Genomic DNA, 20,828 nt, shown 5'->3' with positions numbered 1-20,828 from the left:
AGAACACTGGAGTGGGTGGCCATTTCCTTTCCAGGAGATCTTCCTGACACAGGGACCGAACCCGGGTCTCCCGCATTGCAGGCAGATTCTTTCCCATCTGAGCTACCAGGGAAGCCCAATATGCTTGTGATAGGGAGGCCCAGATCTGCAACCCTGGCCACCTGACTCCAGAGCCCCCACCTCACCACTGTGGGAGGGGGTCTCTCTCTGAGCATCCCCTTCCCAGACCTCTTTTGTGGGAGGAGCTCTTTGTGGAAAGACTTGTTTTGTGACCCTCACCCGCCTTCCCTACTCTTACCTCCTAGCTTTTGAAAGATGCTCCATCAGCCCTTCTCAAATACTGCCTTCCTGTTCTTGGCACCCAGCGTCTGAAATATCAGCCTCTGCCTTCCTGCCTTATTTACATTTCAAAAGGTCTCTTTAGGATTTGATTGGGCTTTAAGATAAACTTAAGAGCCTGTCTCTGGTTCATCTTTCTCCCCAGCTCTGTAGTTTCAACCTTAGCTGTACATTAGAATCACCTGGGAAACTATTTAAAAATACTGATGCCTGGGACCTACTCAGACCAATGATGTGAGAATCTCTGGGGCTGGGATCTTGGGCATCACTTTTTAAAATTTCCCCTAGGATTCTGATTTGCATCCAGGTTGAGAGCCACTGTGCTGGGTTCACTCTGGCCTCTGTCGAAGAAGGTACAGTTTCTCCTTCAAGTGTTTTGGAGCTAGAACAAGAGTTCTGTCCAGAACTGGTCCCAGGTCAGCTCTGGTTTTGCTATGGGACCTCTCTCTTGCCTTCAGTAAAGAGGAGGCTTGGATTAGATCCGTGGTTCTCACCTCCAGGGTTGGGGTAAGAGAAGTGGCGGACAGGGAGCACATGTATTCAAACGACCTGGAAGCATGCTCAAAGATTACCTGCCCAACTTGAAAAGTCAAATGCAACCCAAAATTGGTTTTATACTCCACTAAGTGAAATACTCACTCCTCTCAAGGGAAGACGTGTTCAATGGACTCATGCCTGTGAGTGACTTTTTTAAATGCTGAGAAACTTCAGAAAAGATGATTATAACAATTCCTCAAATTCCCCTCTATAGAACTTGTGCCATTTTGTGTTCTTGCCACTGATATTGAGTGTTCCTGTTTTTCCATCACTTCATCAATAGAATGTGTTGTCAGATGTTTGGGTTTTTGCCAATCTGATAGGTGAGAAATTGTATCTCAGTGTAGTTTTAATTTGCATTTCTCTTCCATGAATAGGGTGAGCATCTTCCTGTGGTTGGAGCCATTTACACTTCTTTGCCTGTGAACTGGTTTTCATCTCTCTAGCCTATTTCTCTGTAGGTTTGTTGGACTTTATATCTTGTGACTCTCTTTACGTATTTAGGACATTAACCATTTGTCAGTGTCATACACTGCAAATATTTTTTCCCAGTTAGTCATTTATATTTTTACTTTTCTTAGAGCATTTCTTTGCCCCAGGTAGAATTTGCTTATCTAATCAAATGTATCAATTTCTTCCCCTATTGCTTCTGTATTCTTGTGTTTGGTTTTTTTGTTTTGTTTTTCTTTGTTTTGGCCTCATTGTGCAGCCTGTGAGATCCTAGTTCCCCCGACCAGGGATAGAACCCTTGCTCCCTGCACTGGGAGCATGGAGTCTTTTTTGGGGGCGGGGGCGTGGAGCATGGAGTCTTAACCACTGGACCACCAGGAAAATCCCTGCTTCTGTATTTTTGCATCATGATGATTATCAGAGCCTTACTTTGCTTTAATCTGCATGAAAACCTACCATTTACATTGTAAAAAAAAAAAAAAAGATCAGTTCCTCATCAATTCTAAGCCTCTTCTATAATTATGATTTGTTTTACCATATTCATTTTGTTTATTAATGTGTGTTAGTAGCTCAGTTGTGTCCAACTCTTTGCGACCCCATGGACTGTAGCCAGGCTCCTCTGTCCATGGAATTCTCCAGGCAAGGATACTGGAGAGGGTGACCGTTCCCTTCTCCAGGGGATCTTCCCGACCCAGGGATGAAACCCTGGTCTCCCACATTGCAGGCAGCTTCTTTACCATCTGAGCCACCAGGGAAGCCACCGGGAGTTCCATGTAAAAGTGATATCATACAGTATTTGTCTTTCCCTGTCTGATTTATTTCACTTAATATATGAGAAATATTACTGTTTATTAATATCTACTCTGAATTAAAGTTCTCACTAGAATGCCAGTTCCTTGAGCTCAGGATTCCCCCTGAAATGGAGATTTGCATGCAGAGGCTTATGGAAGTGTCCTCCTGGAATAACACCATCGGAGATGGAGGCAGCGGGAGAAGCTGAATTGCAGCGCATTCACACTCATGTCCTCAGCTGATCCCATGGGGAGCTCTGGAGCTGGTGTGGGAAGAGGGCATGGACTAGTCATTGAATGTGGCTTCCCCCCATTGCCCCCTCGCCCCCACAGGGAGGGCACAAGACCTTGGATGAGGTGGTTGCCCTCAGCCAGTGACCATCGCTGGAAGGGGGACTAGAGGAATGCTCTAGTACTAAAGGGAGGATCTGGGCATAACACTCCAATATCCCCCTGAGGTACCCTGTCTGTCATGGTCCCTGCTGTATTCTCCATGCCTTACTCTGCCTGGCACATGATGGGTGCTCAGGGAGTTTTTGGTGAATGAATGAAAGACAAACAAGAACAGAAACCCAGATTTTCCAGGTCTTGGGCTCAAGCCAATTAGATCACAATTCTGGGGTGCGAGAGAGGGGAGGAACCCTGGGCAGGTGGGTTCAGAATCGTCTTAGGTACTGACCTGGCTCTCCATTTGCAGTCACTGGGTGGTCTTAAGACTCCTCTAACTCAGCAGATGGTGCTGCTCAAGGCTGGCCATGGCCGGGCGGGGCTGGCTGGGGAGGGGAGGGGTTCTCAGCGGAACCCTGGGCACCATGACAGCTCTTGGATGTGCATCAACCACCCTTGTGAGCTTCAGTTCAGTTTATTTTTAATCCTCCTCCAGCACTCCTTGAAGAAAAGAGGAACGCGCTCCCTGGGGAAGACGGACAAGAAGCCTTCGGTGCAGGTACTTCTGGTCAGCCTCCACCAGCCTCAGGCAGCATAACCCCAAGCGGCAGGTTTTAGTCTAAAGGCCCCCAGCTTAAGTCCAAGGGGCCGGGGAGTCCCCAGAGGTGTCCACCCCTCCCCTGTTTCTACTCCGTCCTCCCCTTGTTCATTTTCTTAGCTTTGATGCCAGCTTTACTTCCCCAAACTACACCCTGAGCCCATGGTTCTCACATGCTCTGCTCTGTATAGTCCTGTCTGTAGCACAGGTCAGGCACAGAATACAGTTAGTCTCAAGTGGTTCTGGATGATCAGGGTGTCAGGCACTTTTTATATATTGTCTCCTTTAATTCTCTTCATGGTCTGTTGGGGGCGGTGTTATTGCCCCATTTTACAGATGAGAAAACTACGGGAGCAATGGTAGTAGTAGTAGCAGCAACAGTCACCCTGACAGAATGTCCCTTACTCCAGGAAGCCCTCCTGGACTCCTCAGGCTATATGTGTGCCCCATTTGTGTGCTGCCATGTATGCCTCTCTGCCTCCCCTCTGGACCCCCAGCGCCTTGAGCGTCAAGACTGTGTTCCCAGCACCTAGTAGTTAGAGCTCCCCGAAACGGTGTGGCTGAGCCTCCCAACGCTAACTTTCCTGGCTCCTGCCTGTCCCTGTTCCCCCTCCGGCCCCAGGAGGACAGCGCCGACCTGAAGTGCCAGTTGCACTTTGCAAAGGAAGAGTCGGCGCTCATGTGCAAGAAGCTCACCAAGCTGGCCAAGGAGAACGACGGCATGAAGGAAGAGCTGCTCAAATACCGCTCGCTCTACGGAGACCTGGACGGTGCCCTGTCGGCGGAGGAGCTGGCGGACGCCCCCCACTCGCGGGAGACGGAGCTCAAGGTACATCTGAAGCTGGTGGAGGAGGAGGCCAACCTGCTGAGCCGCCGCATCGTGGAGCTGGAGGTGGAGAACCGCGGCCTGCGGGCCGAGATGGACGACATGAAGGATCACGGCGGCGGCGGCTGCGGGGGCCCCGAGGCCCGCCTGGCCTTCTCCGCGTTGGGCGGCGGCGAGTGCGGGGAGAGCCTGGCGGAGCTGCGGCGACACCTGCAGTTCGTGGAGGAGGAAGCCGAGCTGCTGCGGCGCTCCTCGGCCGAGCTGGAGGACCAGAACAAGCTGCTGCTGAGCGAGCTGGCCAAGTACCGCTCGGAGCACGAGCTGGACGTGACGCTGTCGGAGGACAGCTGCTCGGTGCTCAGCGAGCCCTCGCAGGAGGAGCTGGCGGCCGCCAAGCTGCAGATCGGCGAGCTCAGCGGCAAGGTCAAGAAGCTGCAGTACGAGAACCGCGTGCTCCTCTCCAACCTCCAGCGCTGTGACCTGGCCTCCTGCCAGAGCACGCGGCCCATGCTGGAGACCGACGCCGAGGCCGGCGACTCCGCCCAGTGCGTGCCTGCAGTCCTGGCCGAGGCCCCGGGGCCCGTGGCCGCGCGACTCTGCCGGACCCGGGAGGCTGAGGCCCTGCCGGGGCTGCGGGAACAGGCTGTCCTGGTCAGCAAGGCTATTGATGTCCTGGTGGCCGACGCCAACGGCTTCTCGGCCGGCCTGCGCCCCTATCTGGACAACGAGTGCGCCGACTTCCGGCTGCATGAGGCCCCCGACAACAACAGCGAGGGCCCCAGGGACGCCAAGCTGATGCACGCCCTCCTGGTGCGGCTGAGCCTGCTCCAGCAGGAGCTCAACGCCTTCACGAGGAAGGCGGACTCGGTCCTCGGGGGCCCTGTCAAGGAGCCTCCGGAGCCCTTCTCCACACTGCCCGCCTTGAGCTCCCAGGGGCCCTCCAAGGAGATTCTTCTGGCCAAAGACCTTGGCTCAGACTTCCAGGTAAGAGGTCCCAGCCAAGGGTCCTATTGCTTTTATTTTTATTTTTTTTCTGGTTGCACCGTGCAGCAGGCAGCACTTCTGCGACCAGAGATCGAACCCACAACCCCTGCAATGCTGCTGCTGCTGCTGCTAAGTCGCTTCAGTTGTGTCCAACTCTGTGTGACTGCAGAGATGGCAGCCCACCAGGCTCCCCGTCCCTGGGATTCTCCAGGCAAGAACACTGGAGTGGGTTCCTCTGCAATGGATGCATGCAAAGTCTTAGCCACTGGCTATGCTGGACTAAGTCACTTCAGTCATGCCCGACCCTGTGCGACCCCATGGACTATAGCCCGTCAGGTTCCTCTGTCCCTGGAGTTCTCCAGGCAAGAATACTGGAGTGGGTTGCCATGCCCCTCCTCCAGAGTATCTTCCCAACTCAGGGATCGAACTGGCCTCTCTTCAGCCTCCTGTATTGGCAGGCGGGTTCTTCACCACTAGCGCCATCTGGGAAGCCCCTTAACCACTGGACCACCAGGGAAATCCCCTATTACTTTTTATATATGTGTGTGTATGTAAACACACACATAATATATAAACCTTTTACTGAACCATATCATACAGAAGCACACAAAACACAAATGTGCAGCTTAATGAATTTTCCCAAAGTGAGCACACCCATGTCATCATCAAGATGACGGGAACCGCAGCAGCCCCTCCTCGGGTTCCCTTTTAGCCTCTATTCCCACTCCCAAGGGTAACCCCTCTCTCGATTCAGTTTTGTCTGTCTTTGAACTTTGCATAAATTGAATGACACAGAACACACTCACCTGTGCCTGACTTCTTTCACTCACCATTATGTTTGCTGTCTCAGGTAGAAGTAGTTCTGAGTGTTCTGACCGGATATGACCTCATGGAGTGAATATCCCACAGTTCCCTTAGTCATTCACCACTGATAGATACAGGCTTCTCTGTCCATGGGATTCTCCAGGCAAGAATACTGGAGTGGGTTGCCATGCCCTCCTCCAGGGGATCTTTCCCACCCAGGATCGAACCCAAGTCTCTTTTATCTCCTGCATTGGCAGGTGGGCTCTTTCCCACTAGTGCCACCTGGGAAGCCCTTAAGTCCTGACACAGTCAAATAAAGTTAATTCGTTAAAAAAAAAAAAAAAATTCATGGAGAAGTTGCAGTGCACCAACCGCCAGAGGTGAGTCCACCTAGGTCTCTCCCCTCAGGTGCCCGGTCAGAGGCTCCTACAGAGCCCGGGGCCTGGAGTGGGCCCTGTTTCTGGCACACCACGTGCCCCTCCCCGGGGTCACCTTTAGTCTCTTCTGCTTGTGCCTCTAGGTGCAGCCTCCTGACCTCAGGGACCTGCCGGAATGGGAGCCTAGGATACGAGAGGCCTTCCGCACTGGCGACTTGGACTCCAAGTCTGACCCCAGCCGGAGCTTCAGGCCTTACCGAGCTGAAGACAATGATTCCTACGCCTCTGAGGTGGGCCTGGGCCCACACGAGCGGGGGCGAGGGGCAGGAGGAGAGTGGCTGAGGTGACTCAAGAACAGAGTGACTTGTGAAGAATCTTAGCTGGTGTTGTTATGGGTTCTGAGTGTTTCCTTTGGTTCCAAGCTTCCTGGCAACAAGGGCTGGAAGAGAAACAAGGAAGTTTGGGCCATTCTCAGGACCTGATGACAGGAAGTTTATAAACTCATCTGAGGAAGTTTTTTTTTTTTTTTTTTCAATTTATTTTTGGCTGCGCTGGATCTTCGTTGCTGCCGGCTTTCTCTCGTTGCAGCAAGCAGGGGCTACTCTTCCTTGCAGTGCGCAGGCTTCTCCGTGCAGTGGCTTCTCTTGTTGCAGAGCACAAAGTCTAGGCTACGGACCTCAGAGCCCGGCCCCTCTGCATTGGGAATGTAGAGTCTTAACCTCGGGACCACCTGGAAAGTCCCTCAAGTAATTTTCATAAGCTGAACACTCCTATGTAATCAGCAAGCAGATCAATGAATAGCCCATGACCTGTCCCTGGAAGCTTCCCTTCTAGTCCCCATTTAGTCACATCCTGACTTCTAACCAGATAGATTTGTTTTGCCTGTTTAGCTCCAAATCCTTATAAATAGAATTTCCCCTGAAAATGTAGAGTTTTATTGTCTTTTAGGAGTTTCTTACATTATAAACAGCAAATAACTATAACAGAATCCCTAAATAGCATAGCATAAAGATGGAAAAAGAAAATCAAGATCACAAGATTAACACATAGTTAACTACTGTGAATGTTTAGTTTGTTTAACTTGTTATTGAAATATAGCATAAAAACATACATATAGTAAAGGGCACTATCCTTTTTGTTTTTTTGGCCACACCTCTCAGCTTGTGGGATCTTAGTTCCCTGACCTGCACCTTTGTCCGTGAAAGCATGTTGTCCTAACCACTGGACAGCCAGGGAATGACCATGGGTACTATCCTTAAGTGTACAGTTGAATGGATTTTTACATAAGTATAGATCCATTAAACACATATGTTTGATCCCTGACTTACCTAAGCTGTTTGTAAATTATTAGTTATAAACAATGAGATGAACATTTTTGTTAATTCACTTAGTTTTCATAGTATATTATTTTCTTCAAATAAATTTTCACCAGAAAGTGTCAAGTTAAAATTCTAATAATAGCTAGATTTGATGTGCACTGTTTCATTTCATCATCATGACAACCCTCTGAAGTAGAGACCTGCCATCATGCCTGGAGTATACGTGAAGGATAGCTTGGGTCTGACTTCCTCCTGTCTCGCTCTCCTCTGACTGTCATCCTTCGACTGCAGTTTCTGTCCTCCTGCTCTCTCCCTGCTCCTCATCTGTGTTCCTCATCTCGACCCCAGATCAAGGAGCTGCAGCTGGTGCTGGCCGAGGCCCATGACAGCCTCCGGGGCCTGCAAGAGCAGCTCTCCCAGGAGCGGCAGCTCCGGAAGGAGGAGGCCGAAAGCTTCAATCAGAAAATGGTGCAGGTGGGTGGGGTCCTATCCTGCACCTACTGCAGCCTCTCTTCCCTGAACTGAGGGCAGAAACCTTGGTGGTCCTTGGGTTTTTCAGAGGCAAGCATGTGAGGGGCAACCTGTGTCTGCACTGCATGCTGCACTGGTGCTTATGCATTAACTGTGCTAGGCTGGAATCCTGGGCTTGTCACGGACTGTCTGTATGACCTGAGGCCCATCCTGTCTCCTCTTGGGGCCTCAGTGTCCTGTCTATGAAATATTGCCCCCTTCAGAGCTGAAGTTCTGTATTAGAAAGTCCACAGTCCTAGTTGGTAATCAAGATGGTAGTTCTACTAGTAGAAATCATTTATGAAGCCCTTACTGTATGTCAGAATTGCAATGCACTTTCCACACATCATGTCCTTTAATCCTCATGTTTTCCCCTGTGAGGTGTCCCCCTTTTACACCTAGAAAAACTGATGCCCAGAGGGCTGAAGTGCTTTGCCCAGGACTCCACTTGCAGGGCGAGGTGGGGCTGGGATTTTAATCCAGGTTATTGGTTCGCTCTGAGCCATGATACCTCATTGCTTCCTAGGGTATTCATGTCAGCCTTCCTCACCCTCAGCATGGCCTTTGCTTTGCATGTTGGGTCACCCCTCCCTGCCGTCATCACTCACCCTCCCAGGTGTCTCATTAAATGTGAGAGTCCACCTGAAACACTGGTGCTCGTATGGGCTCATTGTGAAAACGTGAAAGTGTTAGTCGCTCAGTCTTTTCCGACTCTTTGCCACCCCATGGACTGTAGCCTGCCAGGCTCCTCTGTCCATGGGATTCTTTAGGCAAGAATACTGGAGTGGGTAGTCTTTCCCTTCTCCAGGGGATCTTCCTGACCCAGGGATTGAACCTGGGTCTCCTGCATTGCAGGGAGATTCTTTACCATCTGAGCCACCAGGGAAGCCCACCTGGGCTCATTAGATAAAGCCAATGTTTTTATAATCAGACAGAGCAGGTTCAGATCCCAGCACTTTCACTGATTACTGTGATTGCTGCTGTTTTTATGAGTTTCCTTCCCCTGGAGTAGCAGAGGGAAGTGTTTATTTCAACAGAATGAACTGCGAGGGATAGAATCCCCAGCAGGGTCACCACTAGGCACCACATGTAATTTCTGCGTTTATCTGAGGCCTGGAATGGGATGAATCGGGGTCCCCAAGACAGCTGGGCTGGCTCATGCTCTGGTCCCTCTTGCAGCTGAAGGAGGACCAGCAGAGGGCGCTCCTGCGGCGCGAGTTTGAGCTCCAGAGTCTGAGCCTACAGCGGAGGCTGGAGCAGAAATTCTGGAGCCAGGAGAAGAACATGTTGGTGCAGGAGTCCCAGCAGTTCAAGCACAACTTCCTCCTGCTCTTCATGAAGCTCAGGTGGTTCCTCAAGCGCTGGCGGCAGGGCAAGGTTTTGCCCAGCGAGGGGGATGACTTCCTTGAGGTATGGTTCCCCTGGGACTGGGACTGGGGTGGGGGTTGGGTGGAAGAGAGAGGAGGGGAAGGGGCACCCAGCTGGGTCAACACAGCCCTCGGGCTCAAATCCGAGCCATCAGCTTGCAGCTTCCATCCCTGCATTCATTCACTCATTCAGCATCAGTTTGTTGACAGCTCTTCGCTGAGTGCTGTGGCAGTTGCTGGGGATAGGCGGGGAAGACTTGGTCCCAGCCTCTCCAGGAGGAAATCTCCTTGGGGGCCAGAAGGTCTTTAACACCTCTCTGGTATTTGTTGGTTTCCCTTTTTAACAAGACTGAGTCTTCAGCTGGCAACCGTATCTGGGTGAACTTAATGATCTAGTTTTGTTGCTTTTGCATCATATGCAAATATGATATATATTAATGGTTTTTTTAATCTTTTAAGGTATAATTTATATACAGTAAAATGCACACATCTTATGTGTACAGCTAATGAAGTTTTATAGAATACACCCCACCGATACATAGTATAACATCCCCCAGATTACAATGAGCACATTTCCAGTGCCCCAGAAGGTTCCCCAGTTCCCCAGGTGATATGCCCATCCCAGCAGTCAGCACTATTCTGGCTTCATAAACACCATGGGTTAATTTCACCTGTTCTAAAACTTCATATAAAGACTGTAGTCTTTTGTGTCTGGCTTTTGCTTAACAGGCATGCAGAATCCTCCTGGATCAGGGATCGAACCCATGTCTCCTGCATTGACAGGCAGATTCTTTACTACTGAGATAACAGGGAAGCCCCTATTTTATTTTTCATATTTTCTTTGACAATGGTAATGGACAGTGACTTTCCATTTTTAGTAATAATATCAACTTCCTTTTTAATTTTAATTTTATTTAAAAAATATTTATTTATTTGGCTGAGCCGAGTCTTAGTTGTGGCATGCAGTATCTTTAGTTGCAACATGTGGGATCTAATTCCCTGACCAGGGATCAAACCCAGGCCCCCTGCATTAAGAGCTTGAAGTCTTAGTCACTGGACCAACAGAGGAGTCGCTCACCTTTCTTTTTTACATTTATTTTTTATTTAACTAGAAAGAGTAGGTTGACTTAAAAGCATCAGTTATAATACAGGTAGTATTTGGGTGTGGCAGGAAATAGGACAAGTGGGGCTTTGGGAATGTGTGAAGGTTGGGAATGATTCATGTGGCCCGTTGGTCCCTCAGCCTGTGAAGGCTACAGGTTGACCTCAGATCCTTGACCTCGATCCTCATCCTTCTGTCACAATCAGCCAGCGCGGTCACGTTACTGGGAGAAGGGGAGAGGTAAGGATGTCATACCTGTCACATCCACCTGAATTGGCACTGCTCACCTGGCCTTTTGCGTACAGGTACCTCTGGTCTAGACCAGGCTTTGCCCTCCTCTCATTCAAGCTACTCATTCCACAGTCAATGGAGACTAGTGGCCATCCCAGTGTACCCCTCTCTGGGGTCCCCTAGAGTAGCCTGATTGTCCCAGTAGCAGGGGATGGTGGTCAGACCTGAATCTGTAGCAAGTGTTCCCTCCCCTTCCCCCAGCAGAGCTCATGATTCTTCTCACAGGCCACCCACTTACTCCTGAAGGGCCTCGAGAGAGAGCTGCTGACCAGCTTCAGTGGACATGCTCACTGCTGCCCTTGTCTGGGAATGTCTGACCCAAAGGTGCCCCTATGAAAAGCACCTTGAAAGCCCAGCATGGCTGCCCCTTGAGCATCACTCTTTGTGACACCTGGGTACTACTATTTTTTTTTTAATCTTATCCATGTATTTATTTATTGGAATATAATTGCTTTACCATATTGTATTAGTTTCTGCTTTACAACAACATGAATCCTGTTTACATTTACATATCCCCTCGCCCTCTTGAGCCTCCCTCCCACCCCTGGGTACTAGTATTTGAAACCACTGTCTGCTTTAGGACCACCCCTCCTGTTTGGAAGTCCCACACAAGCCTCTGGATGAAGCCCAGTGTGGTTTGTTTTTTTAAATAATTTTTTAAATTATAGTCAAATATGTATAACATAAATTTTAACCATTTTTAAGTTTACAATTCAGTAGCATTAATTCACATTCTTGTGCAACCATCACTACCATCCAGAACTCTATCTTACAAAACTGAAACTCTTACCCATGAATTCTCTATTCCTCCCTGTGCCTGCCCCTGGCAACCACTACTCCACTCTCTGCTTGTATGAGTTTGTCAGATTGCACATATAAGTGAGATCTTGTAGTATTTGTATTTCCGTCTCTAGCTGATTTTGCTTAGCATAATGTCTTCCAGGTTCATCCATATTATCACAAATAGTAGGATTTCCTTCTTTGATAAGACTGAGTAATATTTCCTTGTGTGCATATGTCATATTTGCTTTACCCTTTCATTCATAGACAGACACTTAGGTTGTCTCTATATCTTGGCTATTGTGAATAATGCCACAGTGAACACAGAGAGATCCAAATTTCATTTCCTTTGGATATATACCCACAAGTGGGATTGCTAGATCATATAGGAGTTCTATTTTAAAATTTTGGGGAAACCTCTATACTATTTTCCATAGCTGAAGCCCAATTTTGGCAGCTAGGGAAGATGTTTTGCCCCCAAAATGAATTGTCTACAGGTCATATAGCCTGTATTTTAAATCAGTTTGTTGCAAGCAAATTCTCCATATTTGGTGAAAATCTTTCTAGCCATGTCAATGTACTGGGATAACAGAGAAACAGAAACTTACTTTAGGAGAAAAATAAGGTATAAGCATAGAAAATGAAATGATATATATACCTATAATAAATAGAAACATACTAACTGAAATAGACATAAATAAATAAAAAATAAGTGTAGGGGCTTTTGTGGTGGCTCAGAGAGTAAAGAATCTGCTTGCAATGCAGGAGACCTGAGTTCAATCCTTGGGTCAGGAAGATCACCTAGAAGGGAATAGCTAGAAATAGACATGATTAATAAGAAATAAGCACAACCATCCATACTGTAAAATATATGTATATGTACACACATATAAAATATGATATAAAGCCCAGTGTATAAAAATATGTATATACAAATGCATAATAAAATACATATAACTATAAAATAAGGGGCTTCCAGGTGGCTCAGTTTGTGAAAAATCCACCTGCCAACCCAGGAGATGCAAGAGACTCGGGTTCCATCCCTGGATTGGGAAGATCCTCTGGGGGAGGAAATGACAACCCACTCCAGTATTCTTGGAAAATTCCATGGACAGAGGAGCCTGACGAGCTACAGTGCATGGGGTTGCAAAGAGTTGGACACAACTGAGCATGCACGCACTCAGATGCATGGGCCCAGGGCCCAGGAATACAAATAACAAATGATGTATATTCATACTTTTAAAGAATATATATGTCCACATATGCAGAATTAAAACTGAGTATGTGAATGATAACCCTCATATATTGAGTATTTCTAGTGTCCTGGGTACTGTGTTAAATGCTCTCAGTGGATAATTGCATTTCACTTTTACGCATACCCTATGATTTGGAAACAAGTACTACCCCCATTCTAGTACAGATAAAGATCTTTGATTCCTTATCCTCAGTTCTGAAATCCAGAAATTCTGAGAACTGTTTTGTTGAGTCTAACTCAGATGGAAAAATTTGACCTGATATTCATTTGGCAGCAAAACCTCTATTTATCCATTTCATTAGTATTCACATGTTTGAAGAGGAAACACTGGTGTTGGTGAGCACAGGGTGTTACTCCAGATGGGGCTGTTATATAATATACAGTGTGGGTACCATATTATCTTTCTACATCCCAATTAATTCTGAATTCCAAGCACACCCGGCATCAAAGAATTTCAGAGAAAGAATTGTGCACCTGTGTATACAGATAATAAAGTCTGTATGTTGGACTTCCCTGGTGATCCAGTGGTTGAGAATCCACCTGCCAATGCAGAGGACATGGGATCCCTGGTCCAGGAAGATTCCACATGCCACGGGGCAACTAAGCCTGTGCACCACAACTACTGAAGCTCACACACCCTAGAGCCTAGGCTCCTCAACAAGAGAAGCCATTGCAGTGAGGAACCCAGGCACTACAACTAGAGAGTAGTCCCTGCTCACTGCAACTAGAGAAAGCTGGCATGTAGCAACAAAGACTCAGCGTGGCCAAAAATAAAATAAATAAATAATTTTTTTTTAAAGTTTGTATGTTTAGATACTGGTGACCAAGGACGGAACTGGGTGTTTACTCACATAGGCCCTTCTACTCACACATGCTTCCCAGTGCCTGCCCTGACCCCGGAAGCTTCTTCGTTTGGTTTTTTTTTTTTTCCGTTTTTTTTTTTTTTTTTTCTTTTTTTTTCGTTTGGTTTTTAGGACACCATATTCTTTTGGCTTTCCTTCTACCTCACTGGTTGCTCCTTCTCAGTCTTCTTGTCTGGACCCTCCTTTTCTCCCTGAACTGACCCCTTAACGTCACAGTCGCCAGGGTTTATAGCCCTCAGGCCACATCTCTCCTTTTGACCTTTGCCTATTGCCTTGGAAAGCTTGTCCAGGCACTTGGCTTCCGTGGCCTTTCCTGCACATGGTGAATCTATCTGGAATCTACAGAATCTGCCCCGGCTGCACTGCCCAGCCCTGTCACCACCCCCATCTGAACCATCATCACTTTTTGCCTGGATTATCACTGCAGCCTCCTAACTGGTCTTCCTGTCGTTGCCCTTGCACCTTTCCACTGAGCATCTTTTATTCAAAACAGGCAGGTACCAGGCTGCGTGTACTCCATGTGGATGGTGCCCCCTGGTGCTGTGGAGCTCTGTTTCTACCCTATAAAGTATCCCAACACAGCAGCCAGAGTGATCTCACAAAATTGGAAGTCAGGTCGCTGTCACTCCTAAGCACAGCCCTCCTCTGGCTCCCACGTCACCCAGAGTAGAAGCGGAAGTCCCTACACCACCTGGTCAACCCGCCTTGGTCCCTGTGCCTCTCACTTCCTCCCTGGCTCTCTTGCTCTTCCTCAGACACACTTGTCCCCACCTCAGGGCCTTTGCATTTGCTGTGGTCGTTCCCTGGAATTCTCAACCTGCAGGTCTTCACATGACTTATTCTTTTACTTCCTTCAGAAGTTTGCCCAAATACTACCTCCTCCCTGAGGCCTTCCTTGACCACCCAGTGCAGCACATCCTAGCTCCTTTCACGGTTCTCCTCCTCATAGCACTTATCATGGTGGAACATTTCATATACTTAATGACATTTCATGTATTTCACATATCTGTTTGTTTTATTGCTCCTGGAATGGAGGCTCGAGGGGACCAGGGTTTTTCATCTGTCTTGCTCACTGACATATCACCAGCTTTGAACAAGGACCTGGGGCATGGCAGGATTTCAATTAATATCTGTCAAATAAGGGACTTCTTTGGTGGTCCAGTGGTTAAAATTTCATCTGTCAATACAGGGGCACAGGTTTGATCCTGGATCAGGGAACTAAGATCCCACATGCTGCCAGGCACAGCTTAAAAAAAAAAAAAAGTGTTGAATGAATGAATTAATGAATAGTAAATAAGCACCCTCTTCTTCTCCTTCTCTCCCTTCTTGAACTAGCCCTGGTCTCCTGGGCTGACTCTGGACTCCTGTCCAGAATCAATTAATAGCAACCCCCGCCCCCAGGAAGGGCCCCGTCTGTCTACCCAAACCTCTGGTTGCCCTTTTCTATAGTTAAGAGGGTGCCTTGTGGCCCTTTTCATCCAATCACTGTGCCTCCTTTGACAACAGAGCTATTTCTGAGTAGTTCTCAGGGATGTCTCATGGTTCTTGAGGCAGAAGAGATGGTTGTGGGGTAGGGGAGAGGGCCAGAAGGACCTGACTCTCTAGCTAGGCTCCTTGGCCTGGACGGTGCCTAGGAGTAAAAGTTAAAATTTGGGAAATCAGTGCCTAGCTGGGGTGCCTTTGGTCCATAAATCCTCATACTTGCTTCCTGCCTGTCTACTCAGCCCCCTTTTTATCTGAGTCACTAGCCTGTATCCTCTCCCCCTGAAGGTCAGACCCCCAGGCATGACGCCTTGCCACCCCCTGATCAGTGTGTTTTTTAAAAAATAGGTAAATAGCATGAAGGAGCTGTACCTGCTAATGGAGGAAGAGGAATTGAATGCTCAGCATTCTGATAACAAGACCTGCACAGGGGACAGCTGGACCCAAAACACGGTGAATTCTCAGCCCATTTCCAGTCCTGTCCTGTCCATTTGTTCCTTTGTCTGTTTAGTGATCACGTCTTGCTGCTTTCTCTGACTGCAGTCCTACACCAGGGACTAGAGCTATAGAGGGTCGCTGCCTGGTCACTGGCCCCAGATGCTCAGCACTATGGGGTACATAAGTCATTCCAGGGCAGTGATAGAGGATCGGATGATGGACTGTGGGGTCATGGGTAAGAGAGCAGTTAATTCTGTTCAGAGTGTAGGGGATGGTATTACAGAGAAGGGGTTTTAGGTGGTGGGTTTTGAAGGATGAATAGGAGCTTCCCTAATAAAGAATGAGGAAAAGGCCATTCTGTACCAAAAGAAGTATGTATGCAGAGATGTGGCAAGGTATTCTGAGACTGGCTGCAGCTTGGGATGTACGTAGTGGGGTTAAGGACAGCAGGCTGGAGTGAGTTGTGTGAAGAAAGACTTTGTGGCCTAGGATCAGGAACTTTCAAATCAAGGCAGGGGGTAGTGGCGCAGTGGGGTCAGGCTCCCAGGGGTACCCACACTAAGCTGGGTTATAGGTGGGAAACAGTTCATGTGCCCAGGAGAGAAGATTAGGCCTAAGGCAGATAGTCAGGTAGGCTCCAGGGTTCAGACTGCTCATCTAGGCCCTGGTGGGTCAGAGAATGCAGTTGCTAAGCAGGGAGAAAGACCCAGGCCTAGATGCTGCAGAGCCTCAGAGAAGCCAGGGCCCAGCTTAGCATTAGGCTGAATAATTGCTGTAACTACAGAATTTTGTGTTTATGTGAAGCTGGGGCATGTGTCAGCCTTGGAGGGGGCCTGGGCTGGGCTTGTTATGCCTGTTTTATGAAGAGATGACCCAGAGCAGTCGTGGGACTTGTCTAAGGCCTGGTAGAGTCCCAGACTGAACTCTGGATGAGTTCCCAGTCCAGCCTGCCCTCCTTGCCACTCTGAAAACTCCTGACTGAGCCCTTGCCCCCATCTGCAGCCCAATGAGTACATCAAGACACTGGCTGACATGAAGGTGACGCTGAAGGAGCTATGCTGGCTGCTCCGGGATGAACGCCGTGGTCTGACTGAGCTTCAGCAACAGTTTGCCAAGGCCAAGGCCACCTGGGAAACAGAGCGGGCGGAGCTCAAGAGCCATACTGCCCTGGTGAGTCTCTCACCAGTCAGAGACATCCCTCTCCTCGTTCCTGTCCCTGCCACGGTCTCAGCTGTCAGACTGGGAAACAGGATGGCCAAGCCACGCTCCTAGAAGCATAGGAATCACTTTACTTACTTTGTGGCCCAGAGAAGGCAAGAGCCTTGACTAGATCACACAGCAAGGATACCAGAAGCAGTGGAGACTGGGGGTCTCTGGGCTAGGAAAGGCAGGTGAGGGGTTGGCAAAGGAGCCTGGGGGCATCACAGGCACCTTTCCCACACCACAGGCTCACAGGTGAGGCCAGAACACTTAAACACCTGTCTGCACCTGGTGGCATTCCTCATCCTCACACCCAGACTTCTGTGGCCTGCTGTCCTTGTAAAGTCCCCTTAACTTTCTGCTGCCTGGCGCTGTTTTGCTCCCTCCCCCCACAGTGGGGGACTCCCCTCCCTACAACCCAAATAATTCAAAGGACCCTTAACCAGGAGCCCTGGGTATTTAGTCTCTGCTGTGTGCCTGGCAGTAGTGCCCCCTACTCTGGTCTGAGAAGTGCGAGGGTGGGCTTCCTCCCACTCAGAGGGGCTCTCACCACCCCGTCCCTCCCCCACGGCCCAGCTTCCTTCCCCCTGCCCCTGCTGCAGGCTTCCTTCCCAGGCGTCTTGGGCCCCTTGGAGGTGGGTACACCAATTATCTTTGTTGGGCAAATGACAAGACAGGCACAGAGGAGTTCAGTTTCTTCTCCAAGATCACCCAGCTAGTAAACAGCAGACCTGATCCTCACTCCCCAAACCTTTGCCCTCCTGGCTTCTCATGACCATGATCCCCCCCTTCTTCCCAATTCTCAAACTTCTGGCTTCCCGGTGCTGCCGTTCTGTCCTCCCACCCTTCCCTGCAGATCTCACAGCTCTCCTCCCGCCTGCACTTCCCACAGTGTCCGCTGTTCATACTGCTCCCGCAACCCCAGCCATTCCAGGTGCCCCTTCCCCGTGGGAATCTGACCACAGCCTGGGGTGTGGGATGCCTATAGATGGCATCTTTACCTCCTGCACCCCCCTCTCCCGAGCTTGGGACCAGGAAAGCCATTACTCTTGAGTGATTCCTGCACACATTTTTTTTTATGTTTAGACTGCGTGTATCTCCCACTAACTGTAAACCTTGGTAAGTGTTGATGAAATATCATGAGAAGCAATAACTAGGAACCTCTGCCATTTTGTAGCTATGTGACCTGGGAAAAGTAACCTCTCTGAACCTCTTCCTCCTTGGTAAAAATATCAAAAATGGTAGTTATCTTGTTGAGTTTTCTTGAGGATACACATAATGCCTGAAAAGCCCTTAGCACGGAGCTTGGTGTGTAGAAACTGTGCCACACAAGCCTTGATTGTGAGAAGAGACTAGTTCTAACTGAGGAGGTCAGCGATGGCTCCTGGGGGAGGGGGTCCTCGGAGGAGGGGCCCCTCCTGCCTTTGCCTACCCTCTGTTGATGCCCGGGAGGGAAGATCACAGGAGGGGGACGGCAAGGGGCCTCCCAGGGCCAGCCACCCAGTTTGCTCTTCCTTCCCCAGATGGAGCTGAAGGCTGGGAAGGGGGCTGGGGATCGGACGGGGCCTGACTGGAAGGCAGCCCTGCAGAGGGAGCGGGAGGAGCAGCAGCACTTGCTGGCCGAGTCCTACAGCGCGGTCATGGAGCTGACGCGGCAGCTGCAGATCGGCGAGCACAACTGGGCGCAGGAGAAGCTGCAGCTGGTGGAGCGGCTCCAGGGCGAGAAGCAGCAGGTGGAGCAGCAGCTAAAGGAGCTGCAGAATCGCCTGAGCCAGGTGAGGCCTGTCCCAGCCCCAGCCGCCTCAAGCCACAAGCGGGGTGTTGTGGGCACAGACCAGAGGGAGGACTCCTTCATGTAGCGCTGGATCCGTGTGCTCAGAGGCTGCAGTAGGGACCGAGTCTTCCTCTCTGCTGGTCTCATAGGCTTGCTTTCCTGTGTTTTATTCCAAAGCAAGCTGTCCTCCAATGTGGCCTCTTTGAATTTTGTGTTCACATCCTCACAGCTTAGCCTTTGCAATGGGAAGAGAGTTTTCTTTTTTCACACGGCTCTGATCAGCCAGATATGAGTCATATGCCCACATCTAGAGCCTACCAAATCCCTTGAACCAAGAGGGAAGAACCAAGGCTGGTTCCTCATGAAAATTAGAGTTCTCTGGGGGAAATAGGAAAATCAGTCATTGACTGTAGCCCCACTACAGTTAATGTGTGCCTAGCTTATCAAACTCTGTGACTTTATCCTTTATTATTTCAGTTGTATAAATCAGGACTTCATCTTTATATAAGACTCAAATACTGCAAAAGCATACTTCAACCCACTCCCTCCCTTTCTTGCTGTTTAAATTTACATTCAGAGATTTTTTTTATCATTAATTGAATCGTAATACGTATATTATTTACATTTTGCCTCTTTCATAGAGAGCTGTTCACAACAGAGTGCAGAGGCATGCCATTCAGTTTAATTGCTGCTTAGCATACCTAGTGTGGAGACACCACTTTCATGTTATTCAGCTGCTGCTTAGCTGATGTAGCTGTTCCAGGAACTGCAGCATGAATTAACATAGTAATAACAACTATTACTGTATTTGAGATAATGACACTTATGAGGATGCCTATAAGTGGTTGGTTTCATGATCATTTGCCAAACCCACTTTGTTGGCTCAGAGCTGCTGTCCATTTGGAAGGTGGCTCCGAGCCCATGATCTGGCTCATCTGGGCTGCAGAGTGGAGCCTGGGGAATGGCACCGCACAAAACAGGGCCCTCCTCCCCAGCTTTGCCTGTACGTGACCACCTTCTTTATTCTTGTCCAGCTGCAGAAAGCTGCTGACCCCTGGGTCCTAAAGCACTCAGATCTGGAGAAGCAGGATAACAGCTGGAAAGAGGTGAGAGAGGCGACAGCCTCCTGGTTATACTGCAAAGTCCCTCACTTGGGGGAAATGTGACCAGGAGGATGCTAATCCTGTCCCATAGATCATATACCCTCACCCCCTTGGGCTCCTCAATCCTGAGGTCTCTACTTTATGATTCCAGCCTTAAGACCTGTGAAGGTCCCCTCCTTGCCAGCTCCATCCTTCCATGCCTGGGGAGAAAGGTTAGGTGTCTCTCTGGTTTTAATTATGCCTTTCTCAAAAACAGGGCATCCAAAAGAGCTTTGTGATCCTGGGCAAGTCACTCTGTCTCTTTGGGCCTCAGTTGCCTCACTGGTAAAATAAAAATCATATCCTCTGTGTTAGCCCAGCCCAGGTTGTGGAGATTAATCAGGGAAGTTTGCTGCTGAACCTCAGGTGCACTGTCCATATAGCAACACACTGAGTAATGAAACAGTGACCATGCAAGCCCTTGCTCATGACAGCCTGAGGATGTGGTGACTTAGATTTGGTTGCAAGCAGCAAAAGCCAATTCTGGGGAACTGAAGTAGTTGAGGATTTCATTAGGGGCTCAAGAGGGTTGGTGATGCCAGGTCAGAAAACTAATGCATGTCTTAGGACTTGTTCTGGAACCAGGGTGGGGCAAACCTCAAACAAGACCTCAGATCACTGCTTTCACCTTCAACTGAGCAGTGGCTACTGGTTGCTTTGTTGCTGCCATTACATTCACAGTAAGTTCTAAATAGACTCTCTTGGGTTCTCTCTTGGACCGTGGATTGGCCAAGCTTGGATCACATACCTATGAGGGGCGGGGTTAGATGCATTGTAGGTAGAAACTGACCAATGGGCTTCTAGGTCAGTGCTGACAAGACTCCTGCTCTACAGGAGGAGACTCAGAGAGCTTGGGCCAGCTCCCACACTGTGGCCAGACTGACCCTTTCCTGTCTCTCTTCCATGACAGACCCGCAGTGAAAAGATCCACGACAAAGAAGCTGTTTCTGAAGCTGAGCTTGTGGGAACCGGCTTAAAGAGGTGCTGGCAGCCCTGTCCCGAGCCCTGCCCCTGCCCTAGCCCCCGCCCGGCGGTCTACCCTGCCACTTTGCCTTTCTTCTCTGCTCCGCGTGCCCAGCCCTGCACCTCCACTGAATTGAGAGAACACGGGGATGTTTTTTGTGGAACCCCAGCCACTTAGGAGCTGGGAACCTTTGGGTGATAGCAATTCTAGCCTGTGATTTTTTTTTTTTTTATTCTAGTCATGGAAAA

General features: G+C 49.1%; 1 protein-coding gene across 2 annotated transcripts in view; it reads left to right on the top strand.

Moving 5' to 3' along the window:
• SOGA1 (suppressor of glucose, autophagy associated 1) overlaps positions 1-20,828 on the top strand; it is a 74,749-nt gene that overhangs the window by 38,971 nt on the left and 14,950 nt on the right. The window contains exons 4-13 of one of the 2 annotated variants that reach the window (XM_043884360.1): positions 3,001-3,063; positions 3,725-4,912; positions 6,237-6,383; positions 7,761-7,886; positions 9,102-9,332; positions 15,411-15,515; positions 16,503-16,670; positions 18,224-18,475; positions 19,509-19,580; positions 20,527-20,597. In XM_043884360.1, the coding sequence (XP_043740295.1) occupies positions 3,001-3,063; positions 3,725-4,912; positions 6,237-6,383; positions 7,761-7,886; positions 9,102-9,332; positions 15,411-15,515; positions 16,503-16,670; positions 18,224-18,475; positions 19,509-19,580; positions 20,527-20,597 (2,423 nt within the window). The remainder of the gene's footprint in view (positions 1-3,000; positions 3,064-3,724; positions 4,913-6,236; positions 6,384-7,760; positions 7,887-9,101; positions 9,333-15,410; positions 15,516-16,502; positions 16,671-18,223; positions 18,476-19,508; positions 19,581-20,526; positions 20,598-20,828) is intronic. The other variant, XM_043884361.1, reaches the window with a different exon arrangement.

The sequence above is a fragment of the Cervus elaphus genome, chromosome 23, assembly GCF_910594005.1.
Source record: "Cervus elaphus chromosome 23, mCerEla1.1, whole genome shotgun sequence".
Taxonomy (NCBI): Eukaryota; Metazoa; Chordata; class Mammalia; order Artiodactyla; family Cervidae; genus Cervus; species Cervus elaphus.
This window is presented reverse-complemented; position numbering and strand designations above follow the sequence as displayed.